The sequence below is a fragment of the Megalobrama amblycephala genome, linkage group LG8 (assembly GCF_018812025.1).
Source record: "Megalobrama amblycephala isolate DHTTF-2021 linkage group LG8, ASM1881202v1, whole genome shotgun sequence".
NCBI classification, from domain to species: Eukaryota; Metazoa; Chordata; class Actinopteri; order Cypriniformes; family Xenocyprididae; genus Megalobrama; species Megalobrama amblycephala.
Window position 1 is genome coordinate 12,458,038 of NC_063051.1, and position 21,372 is coordinate 12,479,409.

Here is a 21,372-nt window from a genome sequence, read left to right on the forward strand (position 1 = left end):
ATTAAACTTTCGGAAACGGACAATGGAAGGTGATCTATTTATTCAATTGATTTAAATTAACTGAAATTAAAAGATGAAAGACAACATACAATTTGTTTTACTCTTTTTTAATGGTATCTTTATTATTATTATTATTACCCATATCAAGTAAAATACAAAAAACAACACTATTAAACGTTTTGCAGTAAAGCTAATCAGACATGAATTGTATGACATGAATTGCCGACATGTATGACTAATTCATCATCATCATATTCCCTCTAGAATTTCCTATGGGAATTCTATTCTATATACTGAAAAGTTATTTTGGATTCGTGAGTAAAATAAACTCTGGTTAACTTTCATGTTTTCTTCAACAACATAAATAACACAAAGTCATACCTCAAACATAAATTTTGAAGCCATCATTTAAAAAAAGAAAAGTAAACTATAATGTAAACTGTAAAGTTGCTTTAGTTGCTTTATATGGACTACGGATTTCCCAGCTTAAAAATCCAAGTTCTCTTAGATAGAGTTGTTCAGTTTCACAACAAGCTGAACAGCTCAATTTAACCATAAGAGAAAGAGAAAATCAAGGCTTCGTGGTCAACATACATATTAATATGCATAAAATACATCACCATATTTATAACAGTCCTGTTCTCCTATATTGCAATGTTTTTATTGCTAGCTTAGAATATACATTTAAAGAGGTTTAAATTTGCACAGTGTGATGTACAATCGAAAACATGGGGAAAAATAAAACAAGATATTACAATAGCAAAGTTTGAGAGATCCTCTCTCAGAATGTTAAATAATCTCAGAACGTTGCTTTACATTCTCGTCGTTTTGCATATGCAAAGGGTTAACCACCGTTGTTGTGGCACCTTTGAAAAGAGGATTCTGGACCTGCATTGAACAGAGAAACATTGGATTGTTAGATCATCAATCTGTAAATTCTTTCATTTCACACTGAAGCACTTAAACATCATTTTGTATATGGGTCAATGACGTGACGGGTCTTTTTTTTTTTTTTTTTGTCCAAAGGGCTTAATAATAATAAAAAACAAAGGTATGACATCCAAAGTATGTAAGGTAGTACAAACTAGATCCTTTTTATTGAATCCAAAAGGTTTTAATTATATTTTGGTACATATAAAGGTGTTTCAAAGATTTTGAAGTGTCAAAAGGACATTCGGTTTGATCGTCCAAAGGCCAATACAGCCATTTCATTTGGGATTAAAATATCTTAAAATGTAATAAATGTATATATTTTTTATTCTGGCATGATTTTATAACATTGTATATCAACATAGTGCAAAATGATATTAAAAATATGTGTAGAAGTCGTTGCTTTGTTATGAGAAAGAATATCCGAAAAAATGAATTTCATTGATGTCATTCGGAGTAACCAATATAAAGGGACCATTTTGGATCAAGTCATGCGGTAAATATCATGTGACATCATTCAGACACCTGCAAAGGACCACATGGTCATGAAGCAAAGTAACTAACTCTCTTTTAACTATTTGAAAAATGTATGTTTTCACTTGCTCATACATATGTCCTGAAACAACAGGTCATTCGGTACAACCGCTATAAAACATGGAAAATGTTGTAATATTTATAAAAAATAATAATAAATAAATAAAAAAAACTTGTACTAAACATAAAATGTTTGGTTGTTCTTTTGCTAGATATTAGCCTGTTAGCATTGTTTGAAAATATCGTCATTCGGTATAACTAAAAGTGTCATTCGTTAAAACTTTTTTGGTGATAAATTTTGTCCATCTTGTAAAAAATGACAAAAGCAGTGTTAATTAATTAAGAAAACAACATAATCTCATTGTTAACACTTAATAAAGCTTCAAAATTAATTATATCTCCATTATGTTTTTTAACACTTTTAAAAACCTTATTCGTCAATGACCCATACACGTTATAATTTGCAAGATATATATAGCCTAAACTTTTAAATGTGTGTAAGAAGAGTGTGTGCGTGCACGTCACCTCGTTCCATTCGGTCTGTTTCTGTGCTTTGACAAAGTTCTGATATTCTCTAATGTCATACAGTTCCAGCAAGACACGGTATATAATGATTATTATAATGCCAATTAAAATGATGCCTGACACAGAGCTGCCAATTATAACTGTAGTCTTATCAATGTAACCTTGAGAAAAAAGAAAAAAAAACATTTTAACTTTTAACATTCACAGTTAAAACAATTCTGTGTCATACAGGTATATGTGTGGTCTAATCAAAGGAATGATTTTTAATACATAAAAAATTTGATTTTAATTCTTACGAGGCAGGTCTGCATATTGAAGTATAATTTTTCCATTAGCACCAAGGTCCACTTTGTATGAAACGGTATCTTGATATGTGCAATTCAGCTCATGAGTGCCATCAAGACGAGATATTTTAGCATCCGAACAACTCGCAGCACAATTAGTGGCATCAGGAGTACCAGCTTCCACATGACATGCCACACAATCCCTACAGACAAATTAAAACAGAGAAAGGCATTTGTCGGACACTTTTATCCAGTGACTTTACATTTGCAGTACATTGGATTCAAGGTATTTGATCAGTTCATGCAGTCTCTGGGAATCAAACCCATGTTGCTAGTACTATACGCTCTACTTGGCTGGAGTTACACAGTTTCAGAGCCTAAAGCAATTAGGTTTTTTTTTTTTTTATTATTATTCCACCTGGAAAATGTTTTATCATTTTATCATGGTACTGGTTTTATACAATGAGCATTGCCAACGTTTGCAATATTCCATATTTTATTTGAGGCACTTAGTAGCAAGTACATATCAAAAGCAAAACTGCATATTTAGCTTTTTTGTTTTACATAATCATCATAATTTACTACTTTTGAATAGCAAGAGTACACATTTTCTGATATTTTTTCTTTGTTCTTTTTTTTTTTTGTACATCCTTTCACAGAGACTGCCATACTACTATCTGAATTCATTTTTTCTCACGCTAGTATATTATTCTGGTGTAATCTATTTCAGATCAATGTGACCCTAAAAAGCACCGACTGTGGTTGGGTCTCTTCCAGTCTAAGCGGGTGGCCAGAATAAGCTTTAATGAGGACAGGCATTGTGTCATACTTCAAATGTCTTGCTATGCAACACTATGATCATTACGTTTATGACAAATAGAACAAACAGGCAGAGGAAACCGAAATTGTGGTCTAAAGAAGAAACAAACCCACACACAATGGCACATCTCACTAAAAATAATCTTGAAAAACAGATATCAGATCACAAGAAGAGACAGATACTCACTTAAACACCATGCAAGCGTTGATTAATGTAGAGCAGTGATCTCCCATGAAGCCTGGGTTACACTCACAACGGTTGCAAGTGCATTTGCCTTGACCGCTGCAAAGCCCCATGGCATTCGTACACTTGTCCTCGCTAGGCGAGCACTCGCATGCAGACCCTGTGTAGTCTTCTTTACATTTACATTGTCCACAGTCGCATATTCCTTTCCCTATGATAATCACACAGAGGAGTAGATAGTGAGTTTTGAAGACAAAACTTAGAAACAAACATATTAAGGCCGAATCTTTGTGCCACTCCACTGTACTTACCATTACAGGGCTTGCCATTATGGTGTTCACAACTATTGGCATCACACTGGCAGTAATCACCACTGTATTGGCCTTGACACACACACTTGCCACACTCACAGGTGCCATGCCCACTGCACACCAGCGAACTGTTGTCAGGCCGACAGGAGGCCAGCATTTTGAAGGTAGAGTCCACATCACTCTGTTGCACACACTCGCACTGCTGACCCAAATACCCTTCGTCACAGCTACAGTAATACACACATTGAAATTTAGTGAAATTCCAGTGAGACACATAAACAATTGTACATAGAACATTTACATTTGTTTAAAAAAAATCAGTTATTCAATTAAAATATGATTTAAATATTTCGATGTGTATGGTGGCATGATGTCACTTGTCACTCTAGCCCTGTATTATTTTCTTTCTTCTGTGAAAAGCAAAAGGAGATGCTGATTTCACTGAAAAAACAATGATTTCTCTCTTTCAAGTTTTTGCACACGTTTTAAGTAAATTTCACATGTACAGAATTAAGTAAAATCTATTGAACTAAGTTAAGAAAAATTAACAAAGGGAACAGGTTCATTTAACTTGGCCACTGGCCAATTAGATTTTTGTTGAGTAATTTCTTACTTTGCAATACTCTGTTAAAGGATTAGTTCACTTTCAAAGGAAAATTAGCCCAAGCTTTACTCACCCTCAAGCCTAGGTGTATATGACTCTCTGATTTCTGATGAAAACAATCGGAGAAATATTAATAAATATCCTGACGCATCCAAGCTTTATAATGGCAGTGAATGGGGGTCACTAGTATGAGCTGAAGAAAGTGCCTCCATCCACATCCATCCATCATAAATATGTGCTCCACATGGCTCCGGGGGGTTAATAAAGGCCTTCTGAAGCAAAACGATGCATAAAAAAAATATCCATATTTAAACAAGTTATGAAGTCAAATATCGAGCTTCCGCCAGACCGCCTTTCGTATTCAAGTTACAAAGACTGTGTAAACCGGTGTAAATAGGGAAGGCATAGGACGTAGCGTCAGGTTTGAGAACTGAAGAGTTTTACACTTTTTTTGTACATTGAATACGGAAGGTGGCTTGTGCGGAAGCTCGATATTTGACTTCATCACTTGTTTAAATATGGATTTTTTTTAACACAAACACATCATTTTGCTTCAGAAGGCCTTTATTAACCCCCCGGAGCCGTGTGGAGCACATATTTATGATTGATGGATGTGGATGGATGCACTTTCTTCAGCTCATTCTAGTGACCCCCATTCACTGCCATTATAAAGCTCGGATGCGTCATGATATTTATTAATATTTCTCCAAATGTTTTCATCAGAAAGAAGAGTGTCATATACACTTAGGATGGCTTGAGGGTGAGTAAAGCTTGGGCTAATTTTCATTTGAAAGTTAACTAATCCTTTAAAGGGATAGTTCACACAAAAATGAAAATTTGATGTTTATCTGCTTACCCCCAGCGCATCCAAGATGTAGGTGACTTTGTTTCTTCAGTAGAACATAAATGATGATTTTTAACTCCAACCGTTGCCGTCTGTCAGTCAAATAATGCTAGTGGATGGGAACTTCTACTATAAGAGTAAATAAACTTGCATAGACAAGTCCAAATTAAACCCTGCGGATCACGAAACAATCGGTTTGTGCGAGAAACCGAACAGTATTTATATCATTTTTTAACTCCAATACACCACTATGTCCAACCGCGTTCAGCATTCGTTAGTAAGGTCTGATCGTGCTCTGACAGCGGCAGTGATGTCTCGCTCTCATTGAAGTATATGCGCGAGACATCACTGCCGCTGTCAGAGCGCGATCAGACCTCACTAAACGAATGCTGAACGCGGTTGGACATAGTGGTGTATTAGAGTTAAAAAATGATATAAATACTGTTCGGTTTATCGCACAAACCGATCGTTTCGTGTCTTAGGACATCAATGTGTCGTCACGATCCGCAGGGTTTAATTTGGACTTGTTTATGCAAGTTTTATTTACTCTTATAGTAGAAGTTCCCATCCACTAGCATTATTTGACTGACAGACGGCAACGGTTGGAGTTAAAAATCATCATTTGTGTTCTACTGAAGAAACAAAGTCACCTACATCTTGGATGCCCTGGGGGTAAGCAGATAAACATCAAATTTTCATTTTTGGGTAAACTATCCCTTTAAGTACATTTTACTCACTCTTGTTTGTAAATTTTACTCAAAAAAAATAGCACTGAATTAAGCCATGCATATGATTTACTTAAAAACATTTAAGTAAACAACACAGCAGATTTCTTGTCACACAAGACAATTTACATTTAAAAAAAAAAAAATAATCTTACCTGAATTAACTTATTCAATGTGGAAATTACATTTGTTTTTTCTATAGTATTTACTTAACCACAGAATCGTTTTTTATCATGCAATCGCTTTAATTTAGAGGATTAGACTGTAATTGAAGTTGTTACTTAATAAAAAATTTCCATTCACACTCATATTCAAACCCCATTATTTCTTCTATGTTATTAATTTACTGACAGCAAATTAGATTTGTGAGCTGACACTTCTGGTGCTTCTTTTTTTGGAGCTTGGTAGAATAAATCACTATCCAACTTTTGTTGTATGGAAAACACCTTGGACAACCTGTCTAAAATCTCCTTGTGTTTCATGGAAGAATAGAATACAGAAAGAATAATTCAGAATTGGGTCCATTTTTAGGTTTAGGCAATTTAAATCGCCTTTAATCATGGTATCTTCACATATGATATATCTGTCAGCTGATGTAGTTCTCTGCTGAAACGCTAGGGGGCTCTACCTGCACATGCCGCATGAGAGCGTTCCTGTACCATTACAGTGATTGGAAGCCTTCTCTGGAGCACCACAGTCACAGTCACACTCTGTATGCACTGTGATCTTCACTTCCTCACTGATACCTTGCATTTTGATCCGAAATGTCTGAGGCTCCTTCAGACACGCAGATGCATTCAAACGTACTTGGAACGTAATCTATACAAATAATAAATCACAAGAAAAAACAAAACATCCTCATTCTTATCAGGCACAACAACAAATGTTTCCTGGTTTCTGATAATTATGAGGAAAGCACTGATGGTGGCGCTCACCATCTCATGCTTGATGCCTTGACATTCTCCTTTCTCCTTCCATTCAGTATCGATCTGATTCCCTTTACATGCAGACCTGTAGGACACATCCAGTTCTTTTGGAGCTCCCTCCTGCTCTAACACCAGCGTGGACGACAAATTCTGGCCCACAAAAAACATGTATATTCAATATGTATATAATAATGTACAGTAATATGTGAATTAAATAAGGTAAAACCATAAATATTTATGTCTTTGCCTGTTATATGTAGACGTGCTTTCATAGTTATGTTTTTTTAATTATAGTTAAAGAGTTTAAAGTGTTAAAATGGCAAAATTCTGATTCTGAGCGATTAATTCTTTCATTCTGTGGTCAAAAATATTTGCATAATGACCACTACTGTATAATTAACCGTTATCCTTTGCAAGCAGCTTCTTACGCTGTGCTACTTTAATGTCTCTCATGTGACTCTGTCTCATATGACATAATGTCTCTTTCTTATCACGTAATAAATCACTTAAACTTAAATCATTCAGTTTATGGCAATTTATGTATTGATTTGGAAAGTAGGCCGTGTGATCGGCACAAACACACCCACACAGTTCATTTAGCAAATGATTTAACCATTAAGCAGAAGTAGAAAACAGCAGAGAAATGATGACTATTTTGTTTTTACAACCACTTGTAAATACTGTTAGTTCAAGTGGGAAGTAGGGCCAGTGCACAAGCCACTAAATATAGTCAAAACATAGGATAGCAAATGATAAAACTCACCCTATAGGCTTCAGAGATGAGATCAACGACATTACTAGAGTCATTCTTTAATACACCAACCACTGACTGAGGAATCAATGCACTCAATGCCTGTGAATATATATATGTGTGTGTGTGTGTGAGAAAGATGGAAAAAGAGAGATTAATTATATTTTAATAATACATTTAAATTATTAGTAGTAATATATGACTTTAAATATCTAAATGCATATACAATGCTGTCCAAAAGTTTGGGGTCGGTAAGATTTTTTATGATTTTGAAAGAAGTCTCTTATGCTCACCGAGGCTGAGTTTGATCATAAATACAGTAAAACAGTAATACTATAATGGTGAAGCTCAATTTTCAACATCATTACTCCAGTCTTCACATGATCCTTCAAAAATCATCCTATTATGCTGATTTGGTGCTCAATAAATATTTCTTTTTATTATCAATGTTGAAAACAGTTGTGCCGCTTAAGATTTGTGTGAAAACCATAATTCTTTACTGTCACTTATGTTCAATTTAATGCATCCTTGCTGAATAAAAGTATTCATTTCTTTAAAAAAAATCTTACCCCAAACCTTTGAACAGTATTATACAGTATATATATATTTCCCTCAAACCTTATATGCTGGATAGATGTCCTCAGTCACGGCAAATATGAGCTGTATATTGTTATCCTGCAGAACTTTAGATACATGGCCCACTGATGGGTAATCCTGTAGGACAAATTAATTCATTCATATGCAAACTATCCCACTTATATTCCTCTTAAAGTTCAAATTTTATTCTTTTGTCATCCATCTACAACAGGAAACGCATGAAGAATGTTCATTATTAAATGTGAAATACTCACAAAGGCTCTTCCATTATAGGAACCGTTATCATTAAGATGACACTGTCCATTATGTGGCTGAAAGACACCACCTAATCGTCCATCTCCTGCCATGTGGAAAGTATCATCAGATGTGTAAACCAGAATCCGTGTCACATCGTGCCATCGGATTTTCTCCTGTGGTGAGAAATAGAAAAATAAGCCTTTTTATGTACAGTAGCTATTATTTTTTAGCTTTTCACAAACACTGATACATCTTTTACACAAAAACAGCAAGATGTAGCTGAAATCTTTACATGTATAGTACATTCCTTCATTCATGGCAACTCAGCTCTCACCTTACAAACTGCTGCCTGCATTATGGCATCCAGACCAGCCTCAGGAGAGTCCAGGTTACCAGAGATTTTCTGTTTGCTAACTTCTCGTTCAAACTCCTTAGCATCGCTAGTCAGTGGCAGGACATTCTGAAAACTGAAAGCAGGTTGGCAGGTATCTATACGATTGGGGCAGGGGTTCTGACGTCTTGCCTTCACCAGACTGACATATGGTAACATCTCCTTATCAACAAAAGACCCAAAACCTGAAAGATGCAGAAAAGGCTTAGGATAAATTACAGAAATAAAGCTCTAATTAAACCACTGCCTATTTTTTAATTTGCAGTCAATTTTAATTGCAAAATACATTTTTCATTACAGTTTTTTTTTTTTTTTTTAATTAAGCAATAAGATAACTCAGAACAGCATTACATTTTTGGGGTCAGTAAGATTTTTTTAATGCTTTTGAAAGAAGTATACTCACCAATGCTACATTCACTTATCTGATCAAAAATACAGTAAAAATAGTAATATTGTAAAATATTATTACCATTTAAAATACCTGATTTCTATTTTAATATCTTTTAAAATGTAATTTATTCATATGATGGCAAAGCTGAATACTCCAGTCTTCAGTGTCACATGATCCTTCAGAAATCATTCTAATATACTATTGGTGCTCAAGAAACATTTCTTATTATTATCAATGTTGAAAACAATGCAGAACATTTTTGTGGAATCCATGACACATTTTTTTAGGATTCTTTAATTAATAGAAAGTTCAAAAAGGTTATTTACTTTTATTTGAAATAGAAATCTTTTATAAAATGTATTTACTGTCACTTTTGATTAATTTAATGCATACTTCCTAAATAAAAGAATAAAATAAAAAAAAACTTGTACTGACCCCAAACTTTTGAACAGTAGTGCACTTCATAAAATAAAATATTAACACAAATTTTTATTTTAAAGAAAGTTTGATAACTAGTGAATTTTTTTTCATGCAGAGTATAACTAGAAATAAATACAAAGTTCTGTCATGAAACTCTAGATGGCACAGGCTAATAGGTCCTTTATGCTGCGTTCACGCCTCCTCGTATTTACCGGAATCTTGAGATGACAATACGTGACGTTAAATATTATGCGTTTCTATGGCACCAGATGATTGGTTCCTGGAGTATCAGTAGCCAATGAGCTTGCATGCTCAACCTTCAAATACATGGGTAGCATTTGCCTTAGCAGTGCAGCGTGCTTCCAGAAACCCTACCCCAGGGGTCAGCAAGTAAGACTGCCATCGGGCCAGAACATTTTTTCGCCACTAGATAGTGGGCCAGAACATAGTCAAAGAATAATTTAAGAAATTAATTGATGAAAAATGCCACTAGAATTGCCTGTGACAGACTCTTACAGTGTCTTTTGTAACTGGTACTCAGTGCACTGTTACTCTGTGTTAAATCTTTTAGTAGAACAGTCATTTACAAAAAGACACATTTGTGTGGCAGCGTCCAGGTTTTACACTGGATAAATTAATAAAGCAGAGTAGTGACACGTAACCTGGCAAGTATCTTCATTCACCAACTTGCAAGAGTCTAAAGAGGAAAGTTGACAGCGAAAATAGGGTATACAAAGAAGAATGGAAAGACAACTATGCGTTCACCTACCTAGTTTTGTGAATGCAAAGCCGGTGTGTCTTATCAGTTGTCACGGTTTTCAAAGAATATAACACTGTGTCTACACCGGTCGCGAGCGGTGCGATGCAGCACAATACACTCCAGACAGTAAACAGATTCCCCATTCTAATTCTGACGTAGGTCCAAGTGCTTTGCAATGGTCGGTTTGTTGCGTTCAGTGTAGACAGCTTTTAGCTGTTGCGTGTCGCGTGTAGTGCTAATATTAGACGGCACTACGAGACGAATATATGTTTCAGAACCAGCCACTATCAAAATAATCTGGCTGCGGGCGCGGGCCAGATTTTATTCTTGGCGAGCCGACCACTGCCATACACCTTCCCCAGCTTCACTTGTATAGACCTGCTATGGGTAATTCATGTATGCTATATTGTACAGCAGCATGTCTTATTTGCTCACAGCAGCGTATTGTGTATGTATTGACAGTAGCAAGTCCCTTACTTGCACTGCAGAAGCAGCAATAGCCTACAGCAGCAGCAGTAATAAAAGCAGCAGCAGCGTAGCAGATTTATTCCGCCAAGACCAAAAGTATCAACATTGTCATACCCATTACCATGCCAAACACTCTGAGAATTGTCATGACAGAAATATATTTATATAGAAATTTCTTCTTCAGTCCTGGAATTGCTAATAATGTGCAGCAATTTTTAGAATTAACTGTCTGTAATCCAGAAGTACACATTATTTTACACTTTCAAAAAATTGTGATTTGTGTTAAAATGATGTTAGTATTTCAGTTAGTGAGTCTCACCGATCCGGACGGTCTTTGTGATGTCCTTCAGCTTCTTGAGGATTTTCTGCCCCAGAGTTTTAATTTGCTCCAGATCATCTTTCATGGAAAAGCTCAGATCCATCAGGTAGTACAGATCTATAGGGTAACCCTCAGCCCTCTTAAAATCAATTGTGAATTCAAATGGAACTCCTGTGCAAAAAAAAAAAAAAAGTGATTTAGGGAGTGCATTCCCAATATACTATTGACTAACAATGGTAAGGAGCGTCAGAAAATATGGTTGTTTTTGTACCACTTGTTATATATGGCGAATTGTATGTGTAAGATACATAAGTCTGTATATCTTTGCTGCATAAATATTACATCTACATACTAAATCGAACAACTACTCTGAAGTGTAAATACTCTGTATACGGCTTCAAGCTTATGTTTCAACATGTTACAGCACGGCTGCTGTATGTCTGAGTAAACTCACCAACTCGGAGTGTAATGTTGATATTCTGAGGTTTCAGCTGGACCACATTTTCAGGGTCATTGCTGAGCTCACTTCTCTTCACATCGATCAAGGGATGTTTTACAGGATTGATCACATGATCCTCTTTACAACTCCTGGCCTTCAGAGACTCGGGAGAATCACAGCGTCGTTCATTAGACTCACCTGATTTCAAAAAGTCCTGAATCACAAGGAAATTTGCATTACAAGTACAATTAGTTATTTTGCATTACAAGTACAATTAGTTATGAAATGTACAATTATTAAAATAATAATAATAAAAATATACAAAATAAAAAAAACTTTTGTTCTTTAAAAATGTGCTTCATATGGTAACATCTAAATTAACTGTTTTTTATTAAGTGAAAAACAATATTTTAAATATTATTATAGCATTTATTTTAAGTGAAATCAACCTACACCAGATCATGTTAAGGGTCAAATCAGGGTAGAAATAACAATTTAATCTGAGAATTTTTTTCTCAATTTGTTTTGATAAAGCTGAATCATTTTTAAAATAATGGTTCTTTATCCCATTGTACACATTTACAAATTGTATAAATGTTTATTTAATTGATTTACTGACTTATTGGTTTTAAAAATGCACAAATGATTATGGTAAATATATGCAATATAAACTATACATAATATAATTGCAAAATTGTTTAACAATCCATTTTCTTCTGATGACTTGAATGAACTATAGAAATGAACTATATTAACTTTAAGCATACTCTACTTTAAATATAATTTAGAGTTAAAGGGTTAAAGGGTTAGTTCACCCAAAACATTAAAGTTCTGTCATTAATTACTCCCCCCTCATGTCATTCCAAATGCATCTTCAGAAGACAAAGATCTTTTTTAATGAAATCTGAGATCCTGTCATTGACACCCAATGCATTGTCTCATGCATGTTAGAGATTAATATTTTGTAAATAAAGCGGCATGTTATGTTTTTGTGCAAACAAAGCACTCACGTCGCTTCGTAAAATTAAGGTTAAACCACTGAAGTCACATGGATTACTTTTATGATGTCTTAACTACCCTTCTGTGGCTCGAAAAAGGTAGTTGCGTAGGCTGTCAATATAGGGACAGAATGCTCTCAAGATTTTATCAAAAAGATCTTTGAGTTCCGAAGATGAATGAATGTCTTACGGGTTTGGAATGACATGAGGGTGAGTAAAGTGACAGAATGTTCATATTTTGGGGAACTAACCTTTTAAAAAGCAGGAAATAATAGGTCATACTTTCACAAGCAAAAGATAAGCTACAAAAGATTGCATATAGTGTTGTGACACTGCTGCTTAGGTTAGGAAATAGGCAACTCCAAGTGTAAAATGTATCATGGTATGAGCATGAATCGCTGAAAAACACTAAAACCAAACAGTTTAAATTAATGAAATGAAATGAGTTTATTTCACTCAAATATTACTGAAATTTCATTGTACTTCATGGAAAAAAGTTACGTGAACTCAATAACTGATTGTATAAGGCTGTTATGTTGAAATTTACAGGGGTTTCTGTTATGTTGAAGTTCTATAGGGTTACCATTGTGGTGAAAAGTTGAGTCTGCGGTTAGGTCGAGTCTGGGCTGCATAACTTTAAGGCTATATATTTGTTGCTTATGTACATGTAAGTAGATAGTCTCTAATAGTTACATTAGCATATGCTAGCGTGCTGTTATTAACTAGGACTTAACCATAAAGAGTTGATGTAATATTTATGCAAACAAACTGTATGAATTTATTTAATATTTCAATTAAATTGTAATTAACATACTTATGTACAAAAAGTAGTAAAAAAAAAAAGGCTCTACTAACTTAATCTGAGTTAGTTAACTTTAAAATAATAATAGTTTACTTAAATGTTTTGAGGTAATCGTTTTCCACACATGTTGAGTATTCTGAGTTTAACAGGTTTTACAGTGAAGCAGCTGTTTAGTTTACACAGAAAAACATGCTAAACCACAGGTACCACAGCAGGAAAAGAGCCTCCGAAAGGGCACAAAAAGTTAAATGTGAATGCTTTGTTTCTCAGCAATCTCTTCTCTCAGTTCTCCCCAGCTCTGACAAAGGCTGACATCTTCTCCATTCTGATCATTGGAACCTGTGACTCTTGTGGCAGGTTCAATTACACTACATACCGTCTGTGTGCACCACGCACATCCAGGACTCCTTATGCATTCGGAACATGAAGGCTGAGATTGACAAAGTGGTTCCTGCCCTAAAATGCACATACACTTTAATAAAATCAAATACCAAAAACATATTGTTTTACTTTTCTAAAAAGGCATGGATGACGATGTGCATTACCTTGTATACAGTGAAAGAGAACTGTCACAGCTATCACAACAGACTTCATCTGCAGAGAAGGAGATACTTGTGAGTTTACAATGACAAAAAGTTCATTTTGAGCTCATATATTCTAATATAACATATACATTACTAATACTCTATTTCAAAGATATATATTTCAGAATAATAGAGAATAAAAGTTCTTACTAAACACAGATGTTTTCATATTTACCTGATTTTTAATCAAAACAAACTGCCTTTTAAACTTTCTTTTTCTTTTTACACAACTAAATATATATATAAATATTGAAGTGTCTGTATTTTGGGACCAGAAAAACAAATCACGTCTGATGTGCTCTTTTTACACTATGCAATTGCTCTTTTGTTATAAAAAAAAAACAAGATTTCTACACTTACGTGACATACTACACCATATGACATGCAGGCACATGAAAAACGAAAAACAGAACTAAATGCTAAACATATTAAAAAACATAACTGCACTTCCACCAGGCTGTATAGCTTACTTCTCATTCATGAGAACATACTCAACATCAGACATCTGACTATGAGTCAGGCGTTACAAGATGTCGTGTACAAGCATCCGATAATCAAGGCGGCAGACATACAAAACCACAGCATGTCACTGTTCCTTTTTTTTCTATTGCTCAGAATTAACTAGCACAGGGACATAGACTGGGTGAGAAACATATCATCAAGGGTGAAAATACACCTTCTTGCATCTTTCTTCCTAAGTAATGAACTGAAATGATTGTGTGTGCAACTGTCAGCTGCTCTTTCTTTTTTTTTTTTTGTAAAAAGAACACTCTCACATTTTTAGGTGTGGGTTGGCCCTGCTTCAGTAACGGAAACATCCAGAGAAACAGAGAGTAAGAGTTTTTTAAGCACCCTTTTTTCTCCATTTTATACTTTAGTAAATCAAGCAGTATATATTCTAATCTAACAGACACTGGGCTAAAAAAATTAGTTTTTTTATATACATTCCATATTGTAGTAGACAACACACATAGCTAAAATAATTAAGAAACTAAGAAGGCAAATATTCTAGAACAAAATAAAGTTTGTTACAATAACCTAATAATCCATAAATAAATACAGAAAGAATAGTTTAGGTAAAAGTTTCAGAAACTTCAATCAATGTAGGAAACAGGAAGAAAGATGACCCAGATATCTACAGACAATATAAAAATGAGAAACAGAAGCTACAAAATATGTAGCACCTTTTTAACAATATGATAGTTTGTATGTATTTTGTTGTGTTTTTCTAATCAGAACACCTTTAAACTGTTTGGAGTGCAAGTGTGAGGAAAATAAAAGTTCAATCCACTTTTATTCACATTTATTTTCGACGTATTGCTTATTGGTAGTATAATTAATTAGACTAATGTGGAGTTACAAGAACACTCAAGTAATGGCAATTTAGTTCATGTAAATATTGGGTTCATATATTACATGGTAGAGTTAATATGTCATTACTTGTCGTGTAAACACAAACTATTTTTAACCCTTTGAAAAATCGAACATGCCAAATTTCATATTAACTATATAGGCTAAAATGTGTATAGATTATTTATTTAGGTCTACCACTTATTTATTGGCTACCATTATCCTATTTATTGTGTTACTTCATTTCTTTCAGGAAAAAAGTGGGACACCAAAAAGTGTTTTTCTCCAAATTCAAATGGTACTTCACAAACTGTTATAAACTAAAAATGTTAAGTCTTAACAAAACCAAGACATTTGTATGGAGTTAAAATCCAACACAATAAAATCTATTAAAATTTGAAATCATTTTAATAAAATCTCTTACCGTAAATGTGAGATGTCGTGCGGAGCGTGTGAATGCGAATTCAAAGCGTCACTAAAGGCGTCATCATCATTCTCATCAGCATGTATGGTTGTGTCTCAAGATCTAGTGAACTTCCTACAGCCTACTTTGCTACCTTTGGCCGTTACAGACAGGTGCAGCTTGCAGCAGGGAACGCGACTATGATGCTCAAAAAATTCTGCGCGTGTATGTGATTCTTAAAAATGTCACGCGCGCCTATGATGTTTAAACATGCTGTCTAGATAGGCAGCTCACTAGGATTTGGGACACAACAGCATATCGATCACATCACAGAGGTACCATGCAAGAGCTACAAGAATAATGTGGTCACTTTAGTTTACCTCTTCCTCTTCCTGTGTAGATTTTGGTTGTCTGCTGCGTATATACTTCTGTAACTTTTTCCCCACAAGCCAAATTCAACAGGCTTCAAAATATTCAAATAAGACGAGGATAGTATTCGCTCTATACAGTTTTATAAGATTTGAGTATTGATATTTGCAAAGCAAATGTTAATAACGTTATGACAAACATTTTAACGAACATTGACTCGAGACACCTGTTTAGTTTTACAAGATTATCACTGTTACAAGGGCATTGTCACCACATGGCGGTGCTCTTCAGCCAGTGAACTATACCGTGGACTTTGGGGGAGCCCACTTTTTTTATAACGGGGGTGGTGGGGGCCTTGCTTGCGCAGTAAGTTACAAAAATACATAACAGCTACGACTGTTGTAGCATGGAAACTGTGCCATTATGCTCATTGTTTCTCTTTGGTTCAATGAATAAAAAAACTGACTAAATTGACCAAAATATTCTTCTTTAAAATCTTTTATTTATTGGAAAATTTGTTAAGTTGTTTACAAAAAAAAGTCACCAAAATACGATGAATACACTTTGAGCAAAACCCAACACGCAACAGTATATCTTAGCCTTATTACAGTTCACACTTATGCTATCACAATGTTAGTTGTTGTTGGTGTGGGTGAACGTTAGTATCCAACAAGCTTTCATAAACAAGCTAGCAAACAATCTAGGTAACATTATAATCGCATAGCGGAATCATGGAAAAAATCTGTTATTTGACTAACTTAGTTACTCAGTATCGTCAGTATTAAAGAGAAAATAATCACTTCATCCTAAGTTTTTTTTTTTTAATAAAATAGCCTTGACAGCCTACTTACTTGCATTCTCAAGTGAAACTAGTCAAGGCTTGGACCCGGAAACGGCGTTCCTTACGTCATGACTTAACAAGCGGGTAGAACTGGTACAGGATCCGTTCCACCTGCACGATCCGTTCTACGCATGCGTAGTAGACTCTTTAGAAAACGCACATGCGCAAATGATAATTCTGTTAGTAGGGGGGAGAATGTATAATTGGATACTAGATTTCCTGTTTGAACGCACTTTTCAAGTAAGAATAGGGGAAGAAATGTCTACATCTTATGATATTTTGAATGGGACCCCACAAGGAAGTGTAATCAGTCCAATTTTGTTTAATTTAATGATTAATGATATATTTGGAAAAATAAATCCTAACATTGGAAAGGCATTGTATGCAGATGATGGAGCAGTATGGAAAAGAGGTAGGAATCTAAGGAGTATAGTAAAAGGAATACAGGAAGCAATACATGAAGTTGAAAGATGGTCAGTAGACTGGGGATTAAAGTTTTCAGTATCAAAGACTCAATATATGATTTTTACAAAGAAGAAGAAGATAGAACAAATTACACTGAAATTATATGATCAACCATTAGAAAGAGTTTCAGAATTCAAATATCTTGGACTAATCTTTGATGAAAAATTAACATGGAAGAGACATATTAAGAAAATTGAAAATAAATGTAAAGGTATAATAAATTGCATGGTAGCAATATCCAAGTATGAATGGGGAGCAAGCAAGAGATCATTATTGCATGTATATCAAGCATTAATTCGCTCTAGTATAGATTATGGATGTATAGTGTATGGGGCTGGATCTAAATTAGAGATGAAGAAATTGGAAAATATTCAATCTAAAGCACTTAGAATCTGTTGTGGGGCAATAAGATCAACCCCTTTAGATGCCATCAGGGTCGAAATGGGGGAGATGCCATTAGATTTGAGAAGAGAGAAAATTTCTTTGATGTATTGGGTTAATCTACAGGGAAGTGAAAGAAATCACCATACACGAACAGTTTTAAAAGATTGCTGGGAATATAAAAAAAATGGAGGAAATAGTTTTGGATGGAAATATGAGCAATGGGTCAAGGAGTGTGACCTGAAGGGTGAAGTTATCTGTCCTAATATACCACTACATGGTGTAGCAGTATGGAATATTACTGAACCTGTTGTTGAAATGAGATTATTAGATGCCCGGGAAAAAGAAGAAGGGTATAGTAATAGTTTTGAAATCAGTGGTTTTATGAGAGAAACATTTTATTCTTTTATACAGATTTATACAGATGGATCTAAGGACCCAGTGAGTCAGAAAGTGGGTATAGGAGTGTATATTCCCAGATTTAAGTCACAAATAATCTTAAGATTAAGTGATAAATTATCTGTATATTCCACAAAATTAAGTGCTATAATAGTAGGATTGCAGTGGGTTGAACAGGTTAAGCCAAATAGGGTTGTAATTTGCTCAGATTCTTCATCAGCTCTCAAAAGTATAATGTCAACAAGAACTGATAGAGAAGACCTGTTGGTGGAAATTTATACATTATTATACAGACTGAAAGCAGAGGGTATAGTAGTATATTTCTGTTGGGTACCAGCACACATAGGGATAGTAGGGAATGAAAAGGCTGATCAATTAGCAAAAGAAGCATTAAAGAAAAACTTGGTGGATATTAAGGTACCCCTGGGAAGAAGTGAGGTAAAATCAGTGATAAATAAGGAAATAATAAAACTGTGGCAACAAAGGTGGGAAAATAGTAGTACAGGCAGATGGTATTATAATATTGAAAAATCAGTAAGAAAAAATGGACAGTTTTATGGAAGACATAGAAAGGAAGAAGTTATGATATCAAGATTAAGGTTTGGACATACAGGATTAAAGTCAACACTTGCAATAATGGGGAAGCATGAAAGTGGTATGTGTGATGTATTAGAAACAATAGAGCATGTGTTTTTTAAGTGTAATAAATATCATGATGAGCGTAATAGTCTTTTCAGTAACATAAAGAATAAACCAGTGAGTGTAGCTGACCTATTGGGAAAGGGTTTGAGAGATAATCAGGTATATATGGCGGTTGTAATCTTTTTAAAGTGTACAGGATTAGAGCATAGGATATAGATGTAGTAATGCTCTCACCCATCTCAGAGAGTGAGGAGCCTACTGTGGAAGCTGGAGGAGCTGAACACGCAGCGCCAGTTAAAGCATGGGATCTGATCCTTTGGGGGTGGGTGGGGCAATTAAATAAAAATTATACAGATACATCACCCATGCAAGTAAATAAGTTATACAGTAGGTGGCGGTAATACTCCAAAGGAGTGAATGGCCATATAACAAGAAGAAGAAGAAGAAGAAGAAGAAGATAATTCTGTTTTGCATGACCTGCACGATCCGTTCTGTGTGTGTGTGTGTGTGTGTGTGTGTGTGTGTGTGTGTGTGTGTGTGTGTGTGTGTGAGAGTTAGAGAGAGAGAGAGAGAGAGAGAGAGAGATCATTTTTAGTCTTAAATAAAACTTCTGTGTGCACACATGCTTCTTTCAAGTCATTTCCATTGTCAGTTTGAAATACTCTATAACGTTTCTCCACACTTGTTTGTAGGGCTGGGCGATATATCGCATGCGATTCTCACGCGCATTTCGTCAGTAAAGCCGGTTCCCTGATTACCGCTAAATCGCCATCACCTGCTTTCAAATGAAGCGCCATTTAACAGACAGAGCCGTAGTTCACTGATAAGCCACGCAAATATCGCGTTCATTATCGAAGGCGATTCATCTGCGATATGAACGTGATATTGCGTGGCTTATCAGTGAACTACGGCTCTGTCTGTTAAATGGCGCTTCATTTGAAAGCAGGTGATGGCGATTTAGCGGTAATCAGGGAACCGGCTTTACTGACGAAATGCGCGTGAGAATCGCATGCGATATATCGCCCAGCCCGAGAAGGGTATTCCTGCACAACCGGAGGCTGCAGTTTCAGGACCGCAGTTCTAGGACCGCAGTTCCAGGACCCTAGTTTTTCGTGACAGCGCCACCTACCGTACTGGATCAACACTAATTAAAGATGGACAACGTGGACAGCAATCAGACGGTGAGTACCGATATTTAATTAAGTTTTATTTTATAACGTTTAAACGGTGCGAAGCTTACATATTGAGAACTGCTAACTATGAATTAATAATTAATTCCCACCAAATTAAGAATTTGTGAGCTAGTTTTATTAATTACTACGATGTTAATTCGTGGCCATGATTTCATAAATCCTTGTTGAGTTTTAATGACGAAGTATTATAAGTGAATCTAGCCAGCACATTAATTAAACTTATCAGATGACAAGAGCATGGTTGATGTAAGGTTTGTAAGATTTACCTGCAGCTTAATGTATTAGTGTGAATAGTGGCTTAATATTCGTTGTTTTACCATATTTAAGTATAAAATATCTTTCATAATTAAACTGCCTAGTTGCACTGTGTTTTAGCCTGTTGTTTTGGCATTGTTTTGCAATGATGAATGAGGCGTTTGGCCTAATCTGCAGGCCTACTCCACATACAGTCCATTGTTATCATGTGTTAGTTTCTGTCATGTTCTGCATGGCCAATATGAAGTGATTTTATGGATTTGGTTAGGCTCATTGTAGGACAGATGATTAAAAAAGGCACTAGGGATATTTTCATGATCTTAAAATATTCTAACAAGTAGGCTCTCTCTTTTTCAAGATGCATATAACAATCCAAAAAGGGAGATCCCTGTCCCATATTTATATTAATGTTTTTCATAGGCCATCATATATGCCCTGGGCTGCCCTCCGGAATTTGTCCTTGCAGGAGGCTGAGGAGGTCTTCCTTTCTGGTCCAGATTATCATTTCAGGTCAGAGTACAATATGAATTATTTTTGCACAATGCCTAGTGCACCATTTTGCTACTGATATTTCTGTTATCACAAAAGTGATTGTTTTCTGATAACTATTTCAGTGAAGTGGAAGAATTTAATAGAAAGATTGACAAACAATTGAGGAAAGAAGGGAGACCATTCAATTGGTGGGTATTGCTCTTATGTACTTAGACATTTGAAGTTTGTAATTTGATGTCAGTAACGTGAATATTCTGTTTGGCTCTCTCTCTAAAACTCCAACAGTGCATAAGTGTTAAATCATATATATTCCAGTTGAATATGTTAAACAAACGTTTCTTATTTATCTCTCTCTCTCTGTCTCTCGCTCTATCTTTCTCTAGAGTTGAAGCCTACAGCCATTCTATCCATGCAGCAACTGATGGAAAAAGGGTTCGCTTTGGTGCTGTTGTCGCAAAAATGACATTATATATATATATATATATATATATATATATATATATATATATATATATATATATATATATATATATATAATACAAACAAACATTCTTGAATCATTCTTGTGTCTTGTCTTGCCTCTCAACAACCTTTAAAATATCGGCTGTAATTTAGTGACTGCATACGCTGATTCCAACTTTAACTTACCTGATAATGAGCTAATTCACTTTAAGGAGGTTAATCAATATACTTTATAATTCAAGAGACTAAGACTTTTAAAGTTCTCAATTTTTTACAA

The 21,372-nt window shown here is 35.0% G+C and overlaps 1 protein-coding gene and 1 long non-coding RNA gene across 6 annotated transcripts; one reads left to right on the forward strand and one right to left on the reverse strand.

The window, feature by feature from the left end:
- Positions 1-91: 91 nt before the first annotated feature.
- Positions 92-16,901, reverse strand: itgb7 (integrin, beta 7). 5 transcript variants are annotated; one of them, XM_048199355.1, is made up of 16 exons: positions 16,817-16,901; positions 13,805-13,853; positions 13,636-13,715; positions 11,475-11,673; positions 11,021-11,191; positions 8,606-8,847; positions 8,289-8,444; positions 8,056-8,151; positions 7,450-7,539; positions 6,696-6,836; positions 6,389-6,579; positions 3,588-3,814; positions 3,280-3,487; positions 2,286-2,476; positions 1,990-2,150; positions 92-888 (listed from the first exon to the last, which is right to left on the reverse strand). In XM_048199355.1, the coding sequence occupies exons 1-16, from the start codon at positions 16,820-16,822 to the stop codon at positions 790-792; spliced, it is 2,307 nt and encodes a 768-aa protein (XP_048055312.1). In that variant the 5' UTR covers positions 16,823-16,901; the 3' UTR covers positions 92-789. The 5 variants fall into 5 exon arrangements, with proteins under 5 accessions (XP_048055312.1, XP_048055314.1, XP_048055313.1 ...); XM_048199357.1 differs by lacking the exon at positions 16,817-16,901 and adding an exon at positions 15,977-16,127; XM_048199356.1 differs by lacking the exon at positions 16,817-16,901 and adding an exon at positions 15,618-15,934.
- Positions 16,902-19,674: 2,773 nt separating this feature from the next.
- LOC125273727 lies at positions 19,675-21,153 on the forward strand. The gene is made up of 4 exons (XR_007186119.1): positions 19,675-19,874; positions 20,562-20,651; positions 20,756-20,821; positions 21,017-21,153. It is a non-coding gene; the product is annotated as an uncharacterized LOC125273727 (long non-coding RNA).
- The last annotated feature ends 219 nt before the right edge of the window (positions 21,154-21,372 follow it).